Genomic DNA, 15,276 nt, shown 5'->3' with positions numbered 1-15,276 from the left:
AAGAGTACTGCAAATTTTTCAGTGGCAGAATACCAATTTTCAAATGTAAGAAAAACAAAAGATAAAGGTAAAGGTAGATAAAGATAAACTGAAGGTAGTGTAGCTGCCAAGAAGGCAGGTTTTTTCTTGCCCTGCATCTACAAATAAGCCCACAGAAAAAACCAAGACCCTCTTGAAACATAGCCACAGCCAGTCCTGAGCTAAACATTCCCAGCCTAGGCAGGTAGCCCCTGAATTTAGCACATCTCCACTGTGGTTTCTGGAGTACCTCTGGTCTTGGGGTCCCACACCTACTCTAGCACCACCTCAAAGGACCTCTCTGTCACCTTAAGCCAATCCCAGAGGCCCCAGTTCCCCACTGCAGAGGAGGAACTCCAGGGCACGGAACTCCTACTACTATATTCAGAGATGAGAGACTGATTTTACATAAGCTCTCAATGTTCTGATGCAATACAAATTAACAGTGATAGGTGAGGTCATGTTTAGAGCTGGTAAAATCACTACTCATAAATAAATTTGAAACAGAACTGCTAATGATTTTGTCAGCATTCTCAAATCTATTCTGCCAGACCAAACACTTAATTATCTTCTGCAAAAGCTAATTGTTCCTATTATACTCTAATAATAAATGGCTTTCTGAGAATTATAGATTTTTTTTTTTTTTTGGTACTTCTCAAACCCCAAAATTTTGGAAAAAAATAAGCATTTTATTACCAACACATTTAGGTAGTCAGCCAAGAACCTGTGAGGAACAAATAAAAAGAGAAGCAAAGAAACTAACTGACTTTATTTATTCATTAAGATAAATTGCTTTCTAAATTTGTATTATCTGATTAACCCTATTTCCACTGCTGTGGTTCTAAGACCTTCTAATGCCAATTCTGGGAAAAAACTTACTGACACAATTAAATGTCAAAATTTCCTTTTTATGTTTTATATATTTGATTTATGCATTTCTTTTGAAACATTTGGTGTGTATAGATACTATAATAAAAGTAATTAAAACAAGACATATCTTGAAGCCCACTTGTTTAAGCCCCATGGAATCTATTTTTCATTTCAAGAACTCCCAAGCTTCCTGGACTCATTTCAAGTTGTGGGCACTTCCAAAAAGGAGAGGATAGCATGGAAAACTGAGTATTAATTGTTACAAACAACAGTTTGCAATTATTCCCCTGAGAAATTTGTGTAAGTTTAAAAGGAAAAGATATGCACTTCTTAGGGCTGCCCCTAGGCATTACAGACATGTAGATCATGGACAAACACACACCCATCAGAACATGACCCTGGATATTAAGTGTTATTAATTTGATCCAGTAGTTTTAAGGAACACACACATACAGCTACAATACAGGGTTTAAGCAGTATTTTTTAAAAAAATAAATCAAACCCAAAACACAGTACACAATTTTTCGATCAACAGTTTACATGAACGAGTAGATACTTATTTTATAAGGTAAAATAAAAACCACCCAAATCAAACACGCAAAAATCCCCAACCTAGCGACTGGTTATAGGATGCGAAGGCTTTAATGAAATTTATTTTTGACAACTCTATCATCCAAAGCCAGTCCAGCTCAATAGCACAACCATAAGCATCTTTTACAGACCTGTAGCAGTCCTCCTCTCAAATCAATGTAGATTTTTGGAACAGATTGCTCTGGGCCAGGATCACCACTGTGCTTACACCACTTGGCTTCCACATTAACAGAGCAGCAAAAAGGGCCAAGCAGAGATTTCGCTCTTTCTTTGAGACTTGTTTTAAGTAAGAAGTCTTTTATGTCAAGGACTAAAGATGATCCATGGATTCCTAAAAGGAGAGACAGAAATTTAATCCCACTGGCAGTTGTTCTCCCAACATTTTTGTGCTCATTTCCTGAATTCACTTTACCATGAGCCTGGGGATCCCTGCCCAGAAGCCATTACTCATGCAAGTAGTCCCACTGACTTTCATGGAAATACTTGTGTGGACAATCACGCTTGTCTCCAAGAAAGGACATCACAGCTGGGCAATGAGATCTGTAATTTTTTTTAATTTCCTGGGTTTTTTTACTTAGACTGCTCTTCCCACACTATCAGCCAGGCTTTATACCATGTTGCTATAACAGAGCAGGTATGTCTCATCCATATTCCTTAAAAAGAAACACTTGCCAAAACACGATTTTTTGTGTTCTGAGTATTTTAAGGTTTATGAAAAGAGACATTTTTCATTAAACTATGAATTTTTTTTTCAAAAAATTATGTTAAGAACAAGAACATCTGCTTCACTTGATTATATTTCAAACTGATAGGAAATAGCGATTTTGAACAGTTCTTTCTGCTTTTGTCCAGGTTAATTACTAGAGCATAGCACCTTGCTAGACTTAGGAGTACTTAGCAGGAGAAGAAGGGTACTGTTTGAATTCAAATAATTCAAAACAAATGCTTATCTCAAAATACATAATGCACATTTCCTGAGAAAAGAGTTTAAAGTTTTCATATCATAACCTTTTGAACTTTACAGAGCTTCATAAAACCTAAAAATGATAATGGCAGATTACATTTATGACAGAACTTATATACTCTCATTAAAGACAAACATTTTGAGGATAGAAGCATCATCTAGAAATACCCCAGCTCTTGCAAATTTAACTTACTGCAAATCACTGCTTAAAAAATAAACCATGCCTAATATCTCTATTTCTTTTGTATATTTACATGGAAAGCACTATATCTGAGGTTGGCTTAACTTTTATCTCCTTTGGTGCTAATACTTGGACTCAACACCCTGACTGTTGGATGTCACCCTACTTTATCATGCACACAGTTTATTTTTCTAATGTAACTTGACATTTACAAAGGGCAAAAGATTAAAAAAAACACCTAAGGCTTACACACAGGTGTTTCAAGGTGCAGTTTCATTTTATATTTTTACAACTTTGCTGGTAGAAAATCCCCCCAAAACACAACTCACTGTTTTGAATCCATGCAATAAAACTTCTCCTATGAATCTCTCCTAGTATCCAAGGAAGAAGTCCGTCTGCATCCTGGGGCTTACAGTTTCATAATACTAAGCACTATTTTTTGTAATGGAAGGAAATACATTGCATTTTTTTTTTTTAAGCCAGCAAACACTAGGAAGATGGTCCAACAGTGCCCATAGTAATAATGGCATTGAATTGTGTCCAGCCTGAGGAGGAACAACAAACTTAAAGCATTTCTCCCTTGAGCAGCTGGAGTTTAGTAAGAATGATCAAGGGCTCAAACAAACCTTTGTCCCATGCCGATCAACAGGACTGTTGACACTGACTGGAAAAGGAGTTCTAACTTTGGGGTTTTTTATTTAGGCTGCCTTCTGAAATCCTGCATCTGCTCTCATGGGTAACAGGCTTACAGGACAGATCTGTTTAAGGTGCTTTTTGACACTGAATTTCAGTTATAATCAAGAAAAGTAGCATCAACACACATCGACATTACAGGCGCTACAAGAAGAGGCACTAAAATGCCTGGAATTTTTTTTTTTTCATCTTCTATATGGAATTTTGATTTTAAAGAGAAGAAATTCTTGGTAACTATTGCACAATCCTTCAATATCGAGAAATTTCTTCCTATAGTTTTATTGGAATATGTGCCAAGTTGCAGAAATAACAGAAGGGGAAAAGGAATGCCAGAATACAAGTGGTTTTATTTATGTTTTCTTTCACTGGGATTACACTTGGAAGGATTATGCTTTGCAGTCTCTTTGTGTTGTCATCTCAGCTCCACAAAGTACAAAGAAAACACAATATCCAACAGCTTAGAAGCAGAACTGAACATTCAGCACATAATACTGCTGGTTCAAAATCAGCAGTGCCTTTCTCAAATGCTAAGCAAACAATGAGAAATGAAGAAACAATTAAGAATAAGGAAGTGTTGGTTAGTTTTCAATACATGAAATATTACAAGACACATCCATGGATTGTGTCCTACAAATACCAGGAAAAGCTCAGGAACTCAGGAAGAGATTTTTATTTTTCTTGCTGTGACCCAGAGTGCTTTTGTGCAAACAAGAATCACACCCTTGTCCCTTCTAGCAGTTGTACCTACATGTCCTTTCAGGGATGAAGTGATTCAGTATAAAAAAAACCACTGTTCATTGTTAGAAAAACTGCAATGCAGAGAGAATTTAGACAAACTTGCATGAAGTGATGTTTTGAGGAAGCTTAAAGAAAAGAAATGAAGAACAAGTATGCATAAACCTTAAAAAGCAGTAGTAAGTAAAGAGATGTCTGTGTTTGAGAGAAGTTCCAATAGGGTACTATTTCTATGGAAATCCTAAAAGTATGTGTTCAGTCTGTGAAGTGCTTTCCCATGACTAAAGCAATCACCTCAGAAAAGTAAAGATGCAAAATAATTTTCCCTAGTTTTTGCCATCCCACACATTATTTTCAGTCAGTCCTTCAATGCATCTCTCACAAACCTCTATTGTGGAAGTCCTGCCTTCAGTTTCAATAGATTAAATCAAAGTCTCCATTTGACGTGAACTTGAGATGGCAGCACAAAGAAGCAATAGGTCTTCATAAATGACTGCTGTGACACGTAGAAGTTATCTTCTGCTGTTTGGATTCTGGCTCATGAACACCAATGCACTTTGCAGTACGTGCAATAATTTACTTTTAGGAACAAATAGTTTCATGACTTTTAAAATACTCCTCCAAGAGACTAATAAATATGAAGCACTTGCTTTGGACAGCGTTTAAAAAATGCTGCCAGCCCTCCCCTGTCAGACCCCAGCCAGAAACACAATAGCACCACAAAACCCATCTACACTAATGGAGCAAAAGAGAACTTAGACCAGGCTTCTGTGTGCTATCGCAAGGATTACTTTTATGATGACATATGCTCAAAAGGAATATCCAGGTATTTTTATATGGTTGGAAATAACGTAGGAGAGTTTAAAAATAGCTAGCTTGTCATATTCAAGAAACTACCTGGCTCCAAAATGAAAGATGGAGATCATTACAACAAAACAGTGAAAACATTTTACCTAAAGATATTTATTTTGATATTCTAACATCTTTTTTTAGTCAGTATATACTTGATTTATGCTGAGATTTTCAAAGACATCTCAAAGAATCTGAGTACCCTAATACAGTTTTACACATAGTTATATTAAGGTTTATATATAATTATAGTAGAGTTGCATTAGCATTTGTCAATAATAGGAGGCTTCATCCTTGTTAAACTGCCGCGTGTGCATAAATCCTTTTGTGTGAATAGAGAAAGAAAGAGCTGGCCCATTTCAGCAGATGCAGCAAATATATAAAAACAATCCCTGCCTTACAGTAACAATCACTCAGGGTTTAAGCAATACAGGTATTAAGAAAGAGCTCTACTTGTTCTTCCTGGTTAACAATGTTTCGACATAAACCACGGACCTTCTGTTTTCAAAAACATTTGAGTGTTGATATTGGAATCAACTCCAAATGCAATAAGCAGAAATATAGAAGGAGCTTTTTTCCTTCTATTAATCCCAGTGCATTTGCTCTTCCTTAGCTGCAAATGCTGTTTGATTCACTGCACTGTCACCTAATGCAATACAGAGTACGATTTTAATTGGCAAACTTCGATAGGGGACAAGAGAATTAAGAAAATGAAAACACATGTATTTTAACAAAGGTAGCAAATAGCACTGAAATGGCACTTAGCTCTCTTTTGAAAAGCCAGTAGCTTTGCTACAAACAATAGCACTATGAAGAAAATTGCTTTTCTGAGTTTGGGCAGCTCAGAAGCAAGAGCACAGATGCAGCCACGCTGGTTCAGAGGCATGTGAGCCATGTGGTCTCACTGCCAGCAGCAGCCTGTCGAATGTCTTCCCACCCAAGGGATCGTGGTGCCCTCTGAAGGAAGAACTCCAGGCTCCCCCATGGGTCCTCCATGCCTGGGTGGCAGAGATACAATCTTCCTGCTAAAGATCAATTAGCAAGTGGTTTTCCTCACTACCTTCTACTAAAGTGATAGTCTGTGATATTTGGTTCTGACCATTTGCTCTTCAAATTTGTAACTTCAGTAGCTACTTTCATATTGTCATTGACATTAAGACAAATGTGCCATTATATGTAATATATTGGTACAACTACCTACACAATTCTTTCCTCTTAAGAAAACTGAAAATTCATCACATACAGTGTGGTTACACTACAGTTACAATGCTCTGTTGACAAGTATCCTTGACAAACCATCTTCTGAGAAGAAAGGGTAACAAAGCTGTGAAAATAATTACAGGGGAAATACTACAGTTAATTTAAGAGCCAGCCAATTTACTCAAGTCTGGAAACAGCAGTAGCAAACAAATGGCAAAGCATAGTAAAGAACAATTTTAAGAACAATTTTCCAGGAGAGATTTAGTTAACAATCCACTGACCGCACTGGATTTCTCATTAGTATTGAGCTGAATCTTGTGATGGTTCATTCTCCCCATGAGAACAATACTTACATGTTACCAATTAGCTATTCTTTAGTGAAAGAGAGTTTTTCAGCATTACATTGAGACACATATGGGCTCTGTAAAAACATGAGATGTGTAACACACGGTAAACAGAAAGTAATGATCTTAAACAGGCCAAACCCTTGAATTCATCACTAATAAATGTCCCCATGCATTCAGCAGTACTGGCTGCTGGGAGCCTGTTTTCCTCAAGTACTTCAAACACTAAAATCCAGGAACATTTATTATTTTAATCCATTACAGGCAGTGGTTGATTTAACTTTATTGGTTGTGGTGGTGGTAGTAGTTATAGTAGGGGTAAAGCTATGTTCTTTTACACATCATTTCAAAAGGGCTTAATTATATTTTATAGCTCAGGCCAGGAATCCTGCTTGTTTTGTGTCTAACAAGGTTCAAATGGAGTTCAGGTCAGTGATGAATCAGAAGAGAAGTCAAAGATGGTTATCTATTTGAAATGAGCTCATCTCCCTTAAAGAATAACTGGGCAGGTACATCATGCTCATTACACTACTGCATACTAAATAACTGAAAAATCTCAGTTCACTTGGTGATTTGGTAATTTTGGATTTTGTGATGCCTGATCACAGAGGGCATATTAAAGTTTAGATCCAAAGGGATTTTAATTATTGGTCAAGGCTGTCTTTGGAGTACAATAATTTAGAATATATATGTAAAGCTCCATATTGCCATATGTTATTCCAATTGGTGAAAAATGCATAATATAAACCCACAAAAATAGTGTTCATATTGCATCTGTGAGCCCAGCTTTCAAAAGTGAGTGCTATATTGATGTGAGTAGTACTTGGTTCTTTCATCATAAACATCTTATTTTCAGATAACACCAGGTTTCAGAAAAGCAGCTAAAAATTCTTACTCCAGCTCTACAGATGGACATGAGGATGTTCTTCAATTTAGAAAAAGATCTATACATTTTCACATCTTAATTTTAGGTGGCTGGTCGAAAACTTTGGCTTATTTTCAGGAGATAGCTGGTATCTACAAATGTCACTGATCTTTAAAGTTGTAGATACTTAGCACAACTGAAAAATAAGACACTGAATGGTTGTCCAGCAAATGAAGCATTACAAAATAGTGGATGCCACTCAAAATGTATCCAATACAATCACCACATAGTTGAATTAGAGTTACAGCTTTGATGTCTTGCTCCTCTGGCTCTAACACTTGATTCAGTGAATTTTAACTGCTTTAGTAAACTAAATCGTCCATGAACTAGAGGGTAACTTTTCTTTATAAATAAACTATCCTGCAGATAGTGCCTGGCAGCAGCTGAGCTCTATTTGGGCCTCTCTAACCCAGTCAATTATGCTTGTGGAAGTTCAAGGCTCGACACATACACCCAGGCCACAGAAACCAAACAGGTTTCCCTGCACTCTTGGAATGTGGCTCCTGAGGATCAAGGACAGTCCAGGTCCAGGCGTATTCCAGTCTTCTCCCTTCAATGTTTCCTCATTTGCATACTTCTCTGAATTCTCATTTGTGCCAGCATGATCATTAAAATGTACCCGTCCAGTGAACCAGCTGAAGGAGTCAATCTTGCTGCAAACTTTTTAGTATTGGGTAAGTTTTCAGAGAAATGAGTGCCCTGACTAAAGCCATTGATCAGCTACCTAAGTAACCGAGCTAGCACAAGGCAGCATGTGGAAATGTGTGGCTACAATAACCTGAATTTCCTATGAAACTGCACCTTTTGTCTGGGCAGCAAGCTAGTGATTCCATCCCATAAAAATATTCTTGACATGGAAAAAGAAGAAATATGTCAGTATATCAACAATTTAAACAGCTTAAATAACTGGTCCCTACAATTGGAAATAATGTCTAACCTCTGTGTGCTGTACCTCACACTGAAAAATGAAGATTGAACCAGAAGAAGATCACAGAAAGCATAAAATGTATAAAGAAAACATCCAGCTTTCACTGTTATATCTATTGTCTCATGAATTTAAACAGTCTATTAAATTTACTTCCATGTAAATACTGTATCACCTACTACTGCCTCATACACACTGGATGCCACTATCAAAAGAAATTCCAATAGTAAAAAATATGTAATTAATTTCACAACAAAATCTGAAGAGATTAAAAACCCAACCATATTTGTTCTGAATCAAATTTAATCAGAAATATTTTTAAAGCTGAGTTACGCAGATAGCAAATGCAGGTCTACAAAATTAGTGCACACTGTCTTTTTTTTTTACTCTCTGAAGTTAATGTGCTAGTTCATCAGTAGCAATTCTGAACCCTATTACAAAGTATCAGTAGGGAATCTGACCAGGATTAATAGTGGTACTCAGTCCTGGGATTAGATGGTGTCTTGTTTCATGGATTTTAGGCCATCTGTTCTTCCCTCCTACATTATACTCCTGCAGAACTATAAACGCACCTCCACCTCAGGGACTATAGAAAGGAATTAGAATTCTTCTGCTTTTCATTATCACAAGATTCAGTAACTCATTTCATTGTCAGGATAATCCCCTTTTACTCTTTCTTTTGCGCTTGCAGGATATGCCAAAATGACAAATAAAATCCCAGATGTTAGAGACCTGATGAGGTCTCCACCTTTCCTTGAGTGTTGGGTTTAAGCTACTTGGGACACAGTGTCAAATCTGACAGGACCCCGATGCCCACACCCAATATTCATTAAGGTTTGTTAGTGATTTGTATAGCTGTCTACAAGCTGCACTTCCACCTCAGTCCTCAGTGGCCATTTAAATATTTAGTTTGTCCTCTGGCTTTCACTGACAGAGAATTAATTTCCTATTGTTCAAGTGTTGGAAAGAGTTTATATTTCTTTCTAAAAGTAACAAACGCCTTCTGGGTGTTGTAAATGGCTTGTTACTGCTGCATATTATTTTAGGTAGTCATATCTAATTTAAAGTTTTATTTCCCCATGGGCTAACTTGCATATCTGCAGCATCCAAAGGCTATGACAACGCCTTAGCAGAGTTTTCTCAAGGGAGTTAGTTAACTCCAAATTGAAGTTTGGTCTTTGTGCTATACCAATTCATATCTGCATTTAATTTCTGAAAGTTCTGTAAAGTATCTCAAGTATGTAATTATTTTCAGGTTTAGTAAAAATACTTGCAATTACCATAGGCTCAACTAGTGTTTATTTTTCCCCCCTTATTTATATGCTAAAGTAATCATCTCTACATATGGGACAAAGGGCTGGGGAATTCTGTGTATGATCTTTGGAATAGTTTATGTCCGTAACTCTCTCAGTTCGGACACTGAGCAGCACGACTTCCCTCCCGTGTCCAGCCAGAATAAAATAAGGCTCCACTGAGAGGCTACCAGGCTTCTTGCTGTCTTTCACTTTGGGGAAAGAATGGTCCTCAACTTCTCTTAATTTATCTGTTCTTTTGACAGGTAGGTAGTGCTAATTTCAACTACAAACCTAAACTGAAAGCCATATGTTTAGAATTGCATTCTATTTTCTAGTATTTCTTGCTAAAACTTATGTCAATTCTAATGCCCTGCGACAGTTAAGGAGTGAGTCACACACCTCAAGCACGCTACCAAGCGATCTCAGCTCTGACTGGGTACATGGAATTCCAGTTCTAAGCATTTGTGGAAGATGCCATGTACTTCAGAGGACAAAAACCACTGAACCAGGTCTAACAGCAGTTCTTGGAGTTGGGGTTTTCATCAACAATACAAATAAGCTGCCAAGCTAAGTATTTGGTATTCAAAAAAAAAAGGGTACAAATTTTAAGTTGTAACTCCAAGCCACAAAATATAAAATAACTTGAGATAATTGTTTTATTGAACATAGGTATCACAAAGTCCTACCCTTAAGGGCATCAGGAAAACTATAATGGTAGCCTCTTTTAAAGTAATTTTTTTTGAAAAGGGATTTTGTTTTGTTTTATTATTTCTTCTTTTTGTGCCACTACACTGCAATAGAGTCTACAACAGTATTACTTTACTAGAACCAAAATAGTGAGTATTTAAACATGAATACAGAGGGGAACATAAGTATTCTAACAGAAATAGTAACCATGTTGTTATAAGTAACTGTTGTACTAAAACCTGAAAAATGTCCAAAAGATGAAGTCCCTTGACACAGTAAAAGTTTAGGTTTGTACAACAGCGCAGCAGGATATATAGAAATAAAGGTGTTTTAGTTTGATCCAATTGCAATGTGAGTGTTCAACAGTTATAATTGATTTTGCTAGAAGTGAAATCATTCAACTAATTAGCCCCTCTGTTTTTCAGAAGCTATAACTTTTTAGTTTCAAAGAAATTAAGAAGAAAAATGAAACTAGAAAGCCTTTAGTTTCAATGATTAAACAGTAAAGTCTAGAGGGAAAACTGATAATTAAAAAAAAAGTTGGATAGCAAGCTTTCTTCTTAATTTCAGCTGAAAAGAAATGAAAGCAATACACAAGGTCATGCACTTTTATTTTCCCCTATAAGGGAGGGAAAATGCCGACAATATATATTCTTGCAAATAGGATTCCTTACAAAACAACTTCATCTCCCGCATTAAAACTCATCTGGAAAAGGGGACGTTTACACTGTTTATAAAACACTGCCACATAAAACGTGTAAAAAACCAGATTTCACTAAAAATAGCTTGCGTAAGTAAGGGATTAGAGTAGTTTCTACTGCTGTAATTGTTCCTTTGTAGTTTTTTTCCATGATGTTTTTGAATAGTGTTTTTAACTATGTTTATTAAAGTCAGCACATCAAAAAGGATCAAAGAGTAAGCTAGTGAGAACCAAAGAAACCCCAAGCGTATTGTGTTGTCTCACTGGGGAGTTATGCAGATTCAAGTAAACAAGTGCAAATTGTTGAGGTTTTAATGAAAATTTTCTACAATTATTGTATCTGAAGTCATTCTATATAATAACATCTGTACAGCAGATGGCCATACTGTACAAAAGGCAAGCAATGCTCCTTTTTCTTCCTCTGTTTTAACAGTACATCTGAGATGACTACTTTTGTCATTGTGCTTAGCTTGGTTCAGCAAATAATTCGTAAAATGCAGCTGCTGCAGATGGTCACAATAGTTACTCGACTGTAAAATCAAAGACACAGGGAAGTATTCATGTATTAGTTTCATTCTATTAAAAAAAACTTGACATTAACCCTATTCAGCTCAAAAGGTGTATCTATAAAACCTTTTATAAAAAGAACAGTAGTGAAGAACTGAGATACTTACATGCTCCTTCCTCTCAAGACACAGCTAAAAACTTTTAAAAATTGGGTTAGCTTGCATAATTTCTTTGTAGTAATAAAACAAATCTAGTTAGCAACTGCGGTATTCTTCTAAAGGATTTTTAACATAAGATTATAAAACCATTTCCCCCCCACTGAGTATTTTATCTTCTCTCCTGAAGTTGTAATTTCTACCTTGGTTTCTACCAGCACTTTAAATTCAGATCAACAACTGTAAAAAAAACCTCCAAGCAATTTCTTAAAAGATTTTTTGACAATTTCAATCAGTTTTGTGGAAGTGTGTCTTTTGCTCTAATTAGAACGTAATTTATTGCACCATCACAACAGTATGCAAAACCTCATGCAGATGTATTTTTCTTTTTACAGAGATGAAACATTTTTAACTGGAAAAAAATATGAAAAGCATCTGTTGATGTCTACTAATTTTCTGGTTATAGAAGTTCTTTATATAGAATAACTAATGTCCATTTTCATTAGATTTGACATCAGTATTGCTCCACTTCACAATGCCTGCCAGACTATGACCATACTGAAGATTCATGTATGGCTTAGAACGCGTAAAATAAAGATTGATTTCCTCAGACTGCCAGAAGAATTAAGAAACAGAACTTCATAGCTGAAAATGTTTCTGAGGCTTAACGTGCAAGGCAAGGTACGTCCTCCTTCTGGGAGGATGAAAACCTCCAGGGTAAGTGAAATACAGTGTGAGTTTGCCAAATTGCTTTATAGAACAGTGAGGGAGCAGCCCAGCTTTGATGTATCGAAGCATGATGTGGACACCATAACGTACCATGGGACAGATAATGCACAAATGGTAGAGGGGAACTGATGGAAGGGAAGAGGATTATGACACAGAAACAAAACTAAAACTATTTAAAGCACATTATAAAGGCTTTTACTCAGTTGCAGTGCCTTCTATGCTAGAGTTGTGATCCGAGTGGAAAAGCGTGGGAACGCAGGCACTGTTCCTGCCTGCACTGCTGTTTATTAATGGCTAAATCAAAAGTTTCTGGCCCCAGTACTTTCACGGGTTTTCATGTCCTATGAACCTTAAACTTTTCATTTTTAACTTTTGAAACAATAAAGAAGAACTGGAACTTGCTGGCCTGAGGAAAAATATTTCTGATGAAAAAGAAATAAATCACCACCTCAGCTGGCCAACAACTTGTTCCTCTCAGCTAGAGACCATTCTACCTCTCATGCTACTCTTCCAAATACCTACATCTGGCTCATCTCCACACCATGGAAATATACCACCTTATTAATTTTATTGAAATGCTAATAAAACAATTTACAATGACACTCAAAATATTCCCATTTTAAATGAGTCTCTGGTATCTGGTTAATTGTACCCGAGGCATAAAGTTTCCTTGCAGTGCTTCAGTAATGAATGCCTGTTTTCCCTGTGTGACTCTCAGGTGTGCAGAGGAAACATGTAAAAATTGAATACTTCATAAATCTGGAGGAGAATAACAGAATGACCCAATATTTACATAGTAGCACCTGTCAGGCTCTGAACAATTATTTTTACATTTTTTAAAGACAGAAACAAAGGTCTTAACAAGAAAATCTAGTTACAGAGTAAAAACTGTCAAAATTTTGCCCTTTGAATTATGTGCTAAATTATTGGGATACCAGACTAGTGGTTCTCATAACCACTATTTCAGCCAGAATTCCATCAATAAATTAGTAATTACAAGCTAGGGGATATTAACTACAGAATTAATCATTCTTGGGCGCTCTCTCGCAGAAAGGAAAACTTAGGTAAGAGAGTCTATCAGGTATTTGCTATTTTCTGTTGTGGATTTATGATGTTGGCTGCAGCGGCTCCCTGCAATGGCCCACACTTTGAAACTGTCACTAGACCACCACTTACACAAACCAGTAGCTCTTCCAACTTTAAAGAAAACCTCTTACCTGCAATTTTATGTCCACTTTTAATATTCAGGCTCCCAGTGAGGTTGGAGAAAGAGACTAACAAACAAGGTTTACTGGGGTGTGGGATGGTTTCCATCAAAACAACCATTTGCACAGTGTGAATGGAAATTTTCTGGAAGCAGGAAAGGGCTTGCCACAAGTTTTCTTGCATTGAAGCCTTTTGCACAGTGCTGGTGTGGGCTGCAGGTAGAAAGTCCTTTGTACTGGGGTGTCTGGATATCAAAGTGATGTCCTCATCTGGAATAATGCCAGCTGATGAAGCAGTCTCCTTCCTGGGCACATCTTCATTTGTGGTCATGATTTTCTTCAAGAACTGGTTTATTTGGTCAAGTCTGGCAAAACTGAGATTTGCTTTCAAAGGTTTTGATATGTCCACATTTATGTCAGCTGTAGGGGAGAATTAGAGAAAGAAATGTGATAAGCTACAGTTCAATTATTCAAGCGGTGTGCAAATATAAGCATTGAGTGGAAATAGCTTTTCCATCATATTTCCACCATGTTTCATTACAAGGACTGAATCAATGTTAAAACACAACAAAACAGTATTTTTAGCAATAAATCTGAATTAAAATATAATTAAAAATACTTTAAGCAATTGTCACTATGTACAGTTTTAAAGGAAGAAACATGGCACAATGTGGATTTTATCTTGCTTCTTCCCAGGGATCACCACAGCTATCTGAAAGACACACACTTTATTTGAGTGTGTAGGAAGGGAGATACATTAGTTCTTTAGTGTCAGAATAAAAATATACTTCACATTCTCTTGAGCTTTATATCCAGAAGAACTATTTGACTAAACTCCAAAGCCAACAGCGAACATTTTCAACACATTTAAATGAGCGAATAACATGTGTATTGTGTTGTTTCCTACACAGCTCATATGCAGCAGTCTTCAATGCATTTTCAAGATGAAATGTGAAATAAAAAGCAAATACAAAAACTGATGTATGTTTAGATTTCTTCATTTTCCAGGGAGATTGGAATAATGTATTGCTTTAAAATTTTTTAAAAAGTCATTATTATTTTAAAAATGTTTTTCATCTCCTCACCAAAAAGGATTTTGGTGTTTCTCAGACTACTAAAAGACTCACGGAATTTTTAGGAACCACAATTAATATGAACAACATTGTTAATTGTGATATCTTGCTAGCTGAGATGTAGGAATTGCCAAAAGTATTTCACAGATAGGAAGCAGGATTTTATGAAGGCTGAAACTTATTTCTGTGCTGCAGCATCAGTATGCAACAATTCCTTACAGAAATTCAGCTTTTATCTTAGTTTTTAAGATTTTTCATTTCAAATTCAGTTTTTGACCAGTAATGAGACAGATATTCTGGTTAGAGGGAAAAGAGCTTTTCCCTTTGCTGCTTGACTGCCACCACCCCAACCCCATGAACCAAAAGTGATTCAAATTCTGTGCATATACCTAAACTAGATGAAATGTTGAAACAGCACTACTTAGTTTCAAGTTTCATTATAAATATATACAGGAAACACTGTCTGTTGAAGGTTTTACACAGATTAATGAATATTTCATAGAAACTAGTTTTGAGTTTTCCAGGATCACATCTTACTCTTAGCATTGACGCAAACTAATGAGCTCGATTTTCCCATTCTTTAGGTAAATTTTTACACCAACAGTAAAGGGCTATAGGGGCAGAGTTTCA

The 15,276-nt window shown here is 36.4% G+C and overlaps 1 protein-coding gene across 4 annotated transcripts in view; it reads right to left on the bottom strand.

Annotated features, from left to right (window-relative positions):
* Positions 1-15,276, bottom strand: part of VPS13B (vacuolar protein sorting 13 homolog B) — a 429,986-nt gene that overhangs the window by 81,250 nt on the left and 333,460 nt on the right. For all 4 annotated transcript variants that reach the window (XM_053960664.1, XM_053960682.1, XM_053960693.1 and 1 more), the window contains 2 exons: positions 13,586-13,993; positions 1,611-1,810 (listed from right to left, as the gene is read on the bottom strand). In XM_053960664.1, coding sequence (XP_053816639.1) covers positions 1,611-1,810; positions 13,586-13,993 — 608 coding nt within the window. The remainder of the gene's footprint in view (positions 1-1,610; positions 1,811-13,585; positions 13,994-15,276) is intronic.

This window comes from Vidua chalybeata, chromosome 1, assembly GCF_026979565.1.
Source record: "Vidua chalybeata isolate OUT-0048 chromosome 1, bVidCha1 merged haplotype, whole genome shotgun sequence".
In the NCBI taxonomy this organism is placed as follows: domain Eukaryota; kingdom Metazoa; phylum Chordata; class Aves; order Passeriformes; family Viduidae; genus Vidua; species Vidua chalybeata.
The sequence above is the reverse complement of the archived record's forward strand: the minus strand, read 5'-3'. Positions and strand labels throughout refer to the sequence as shown.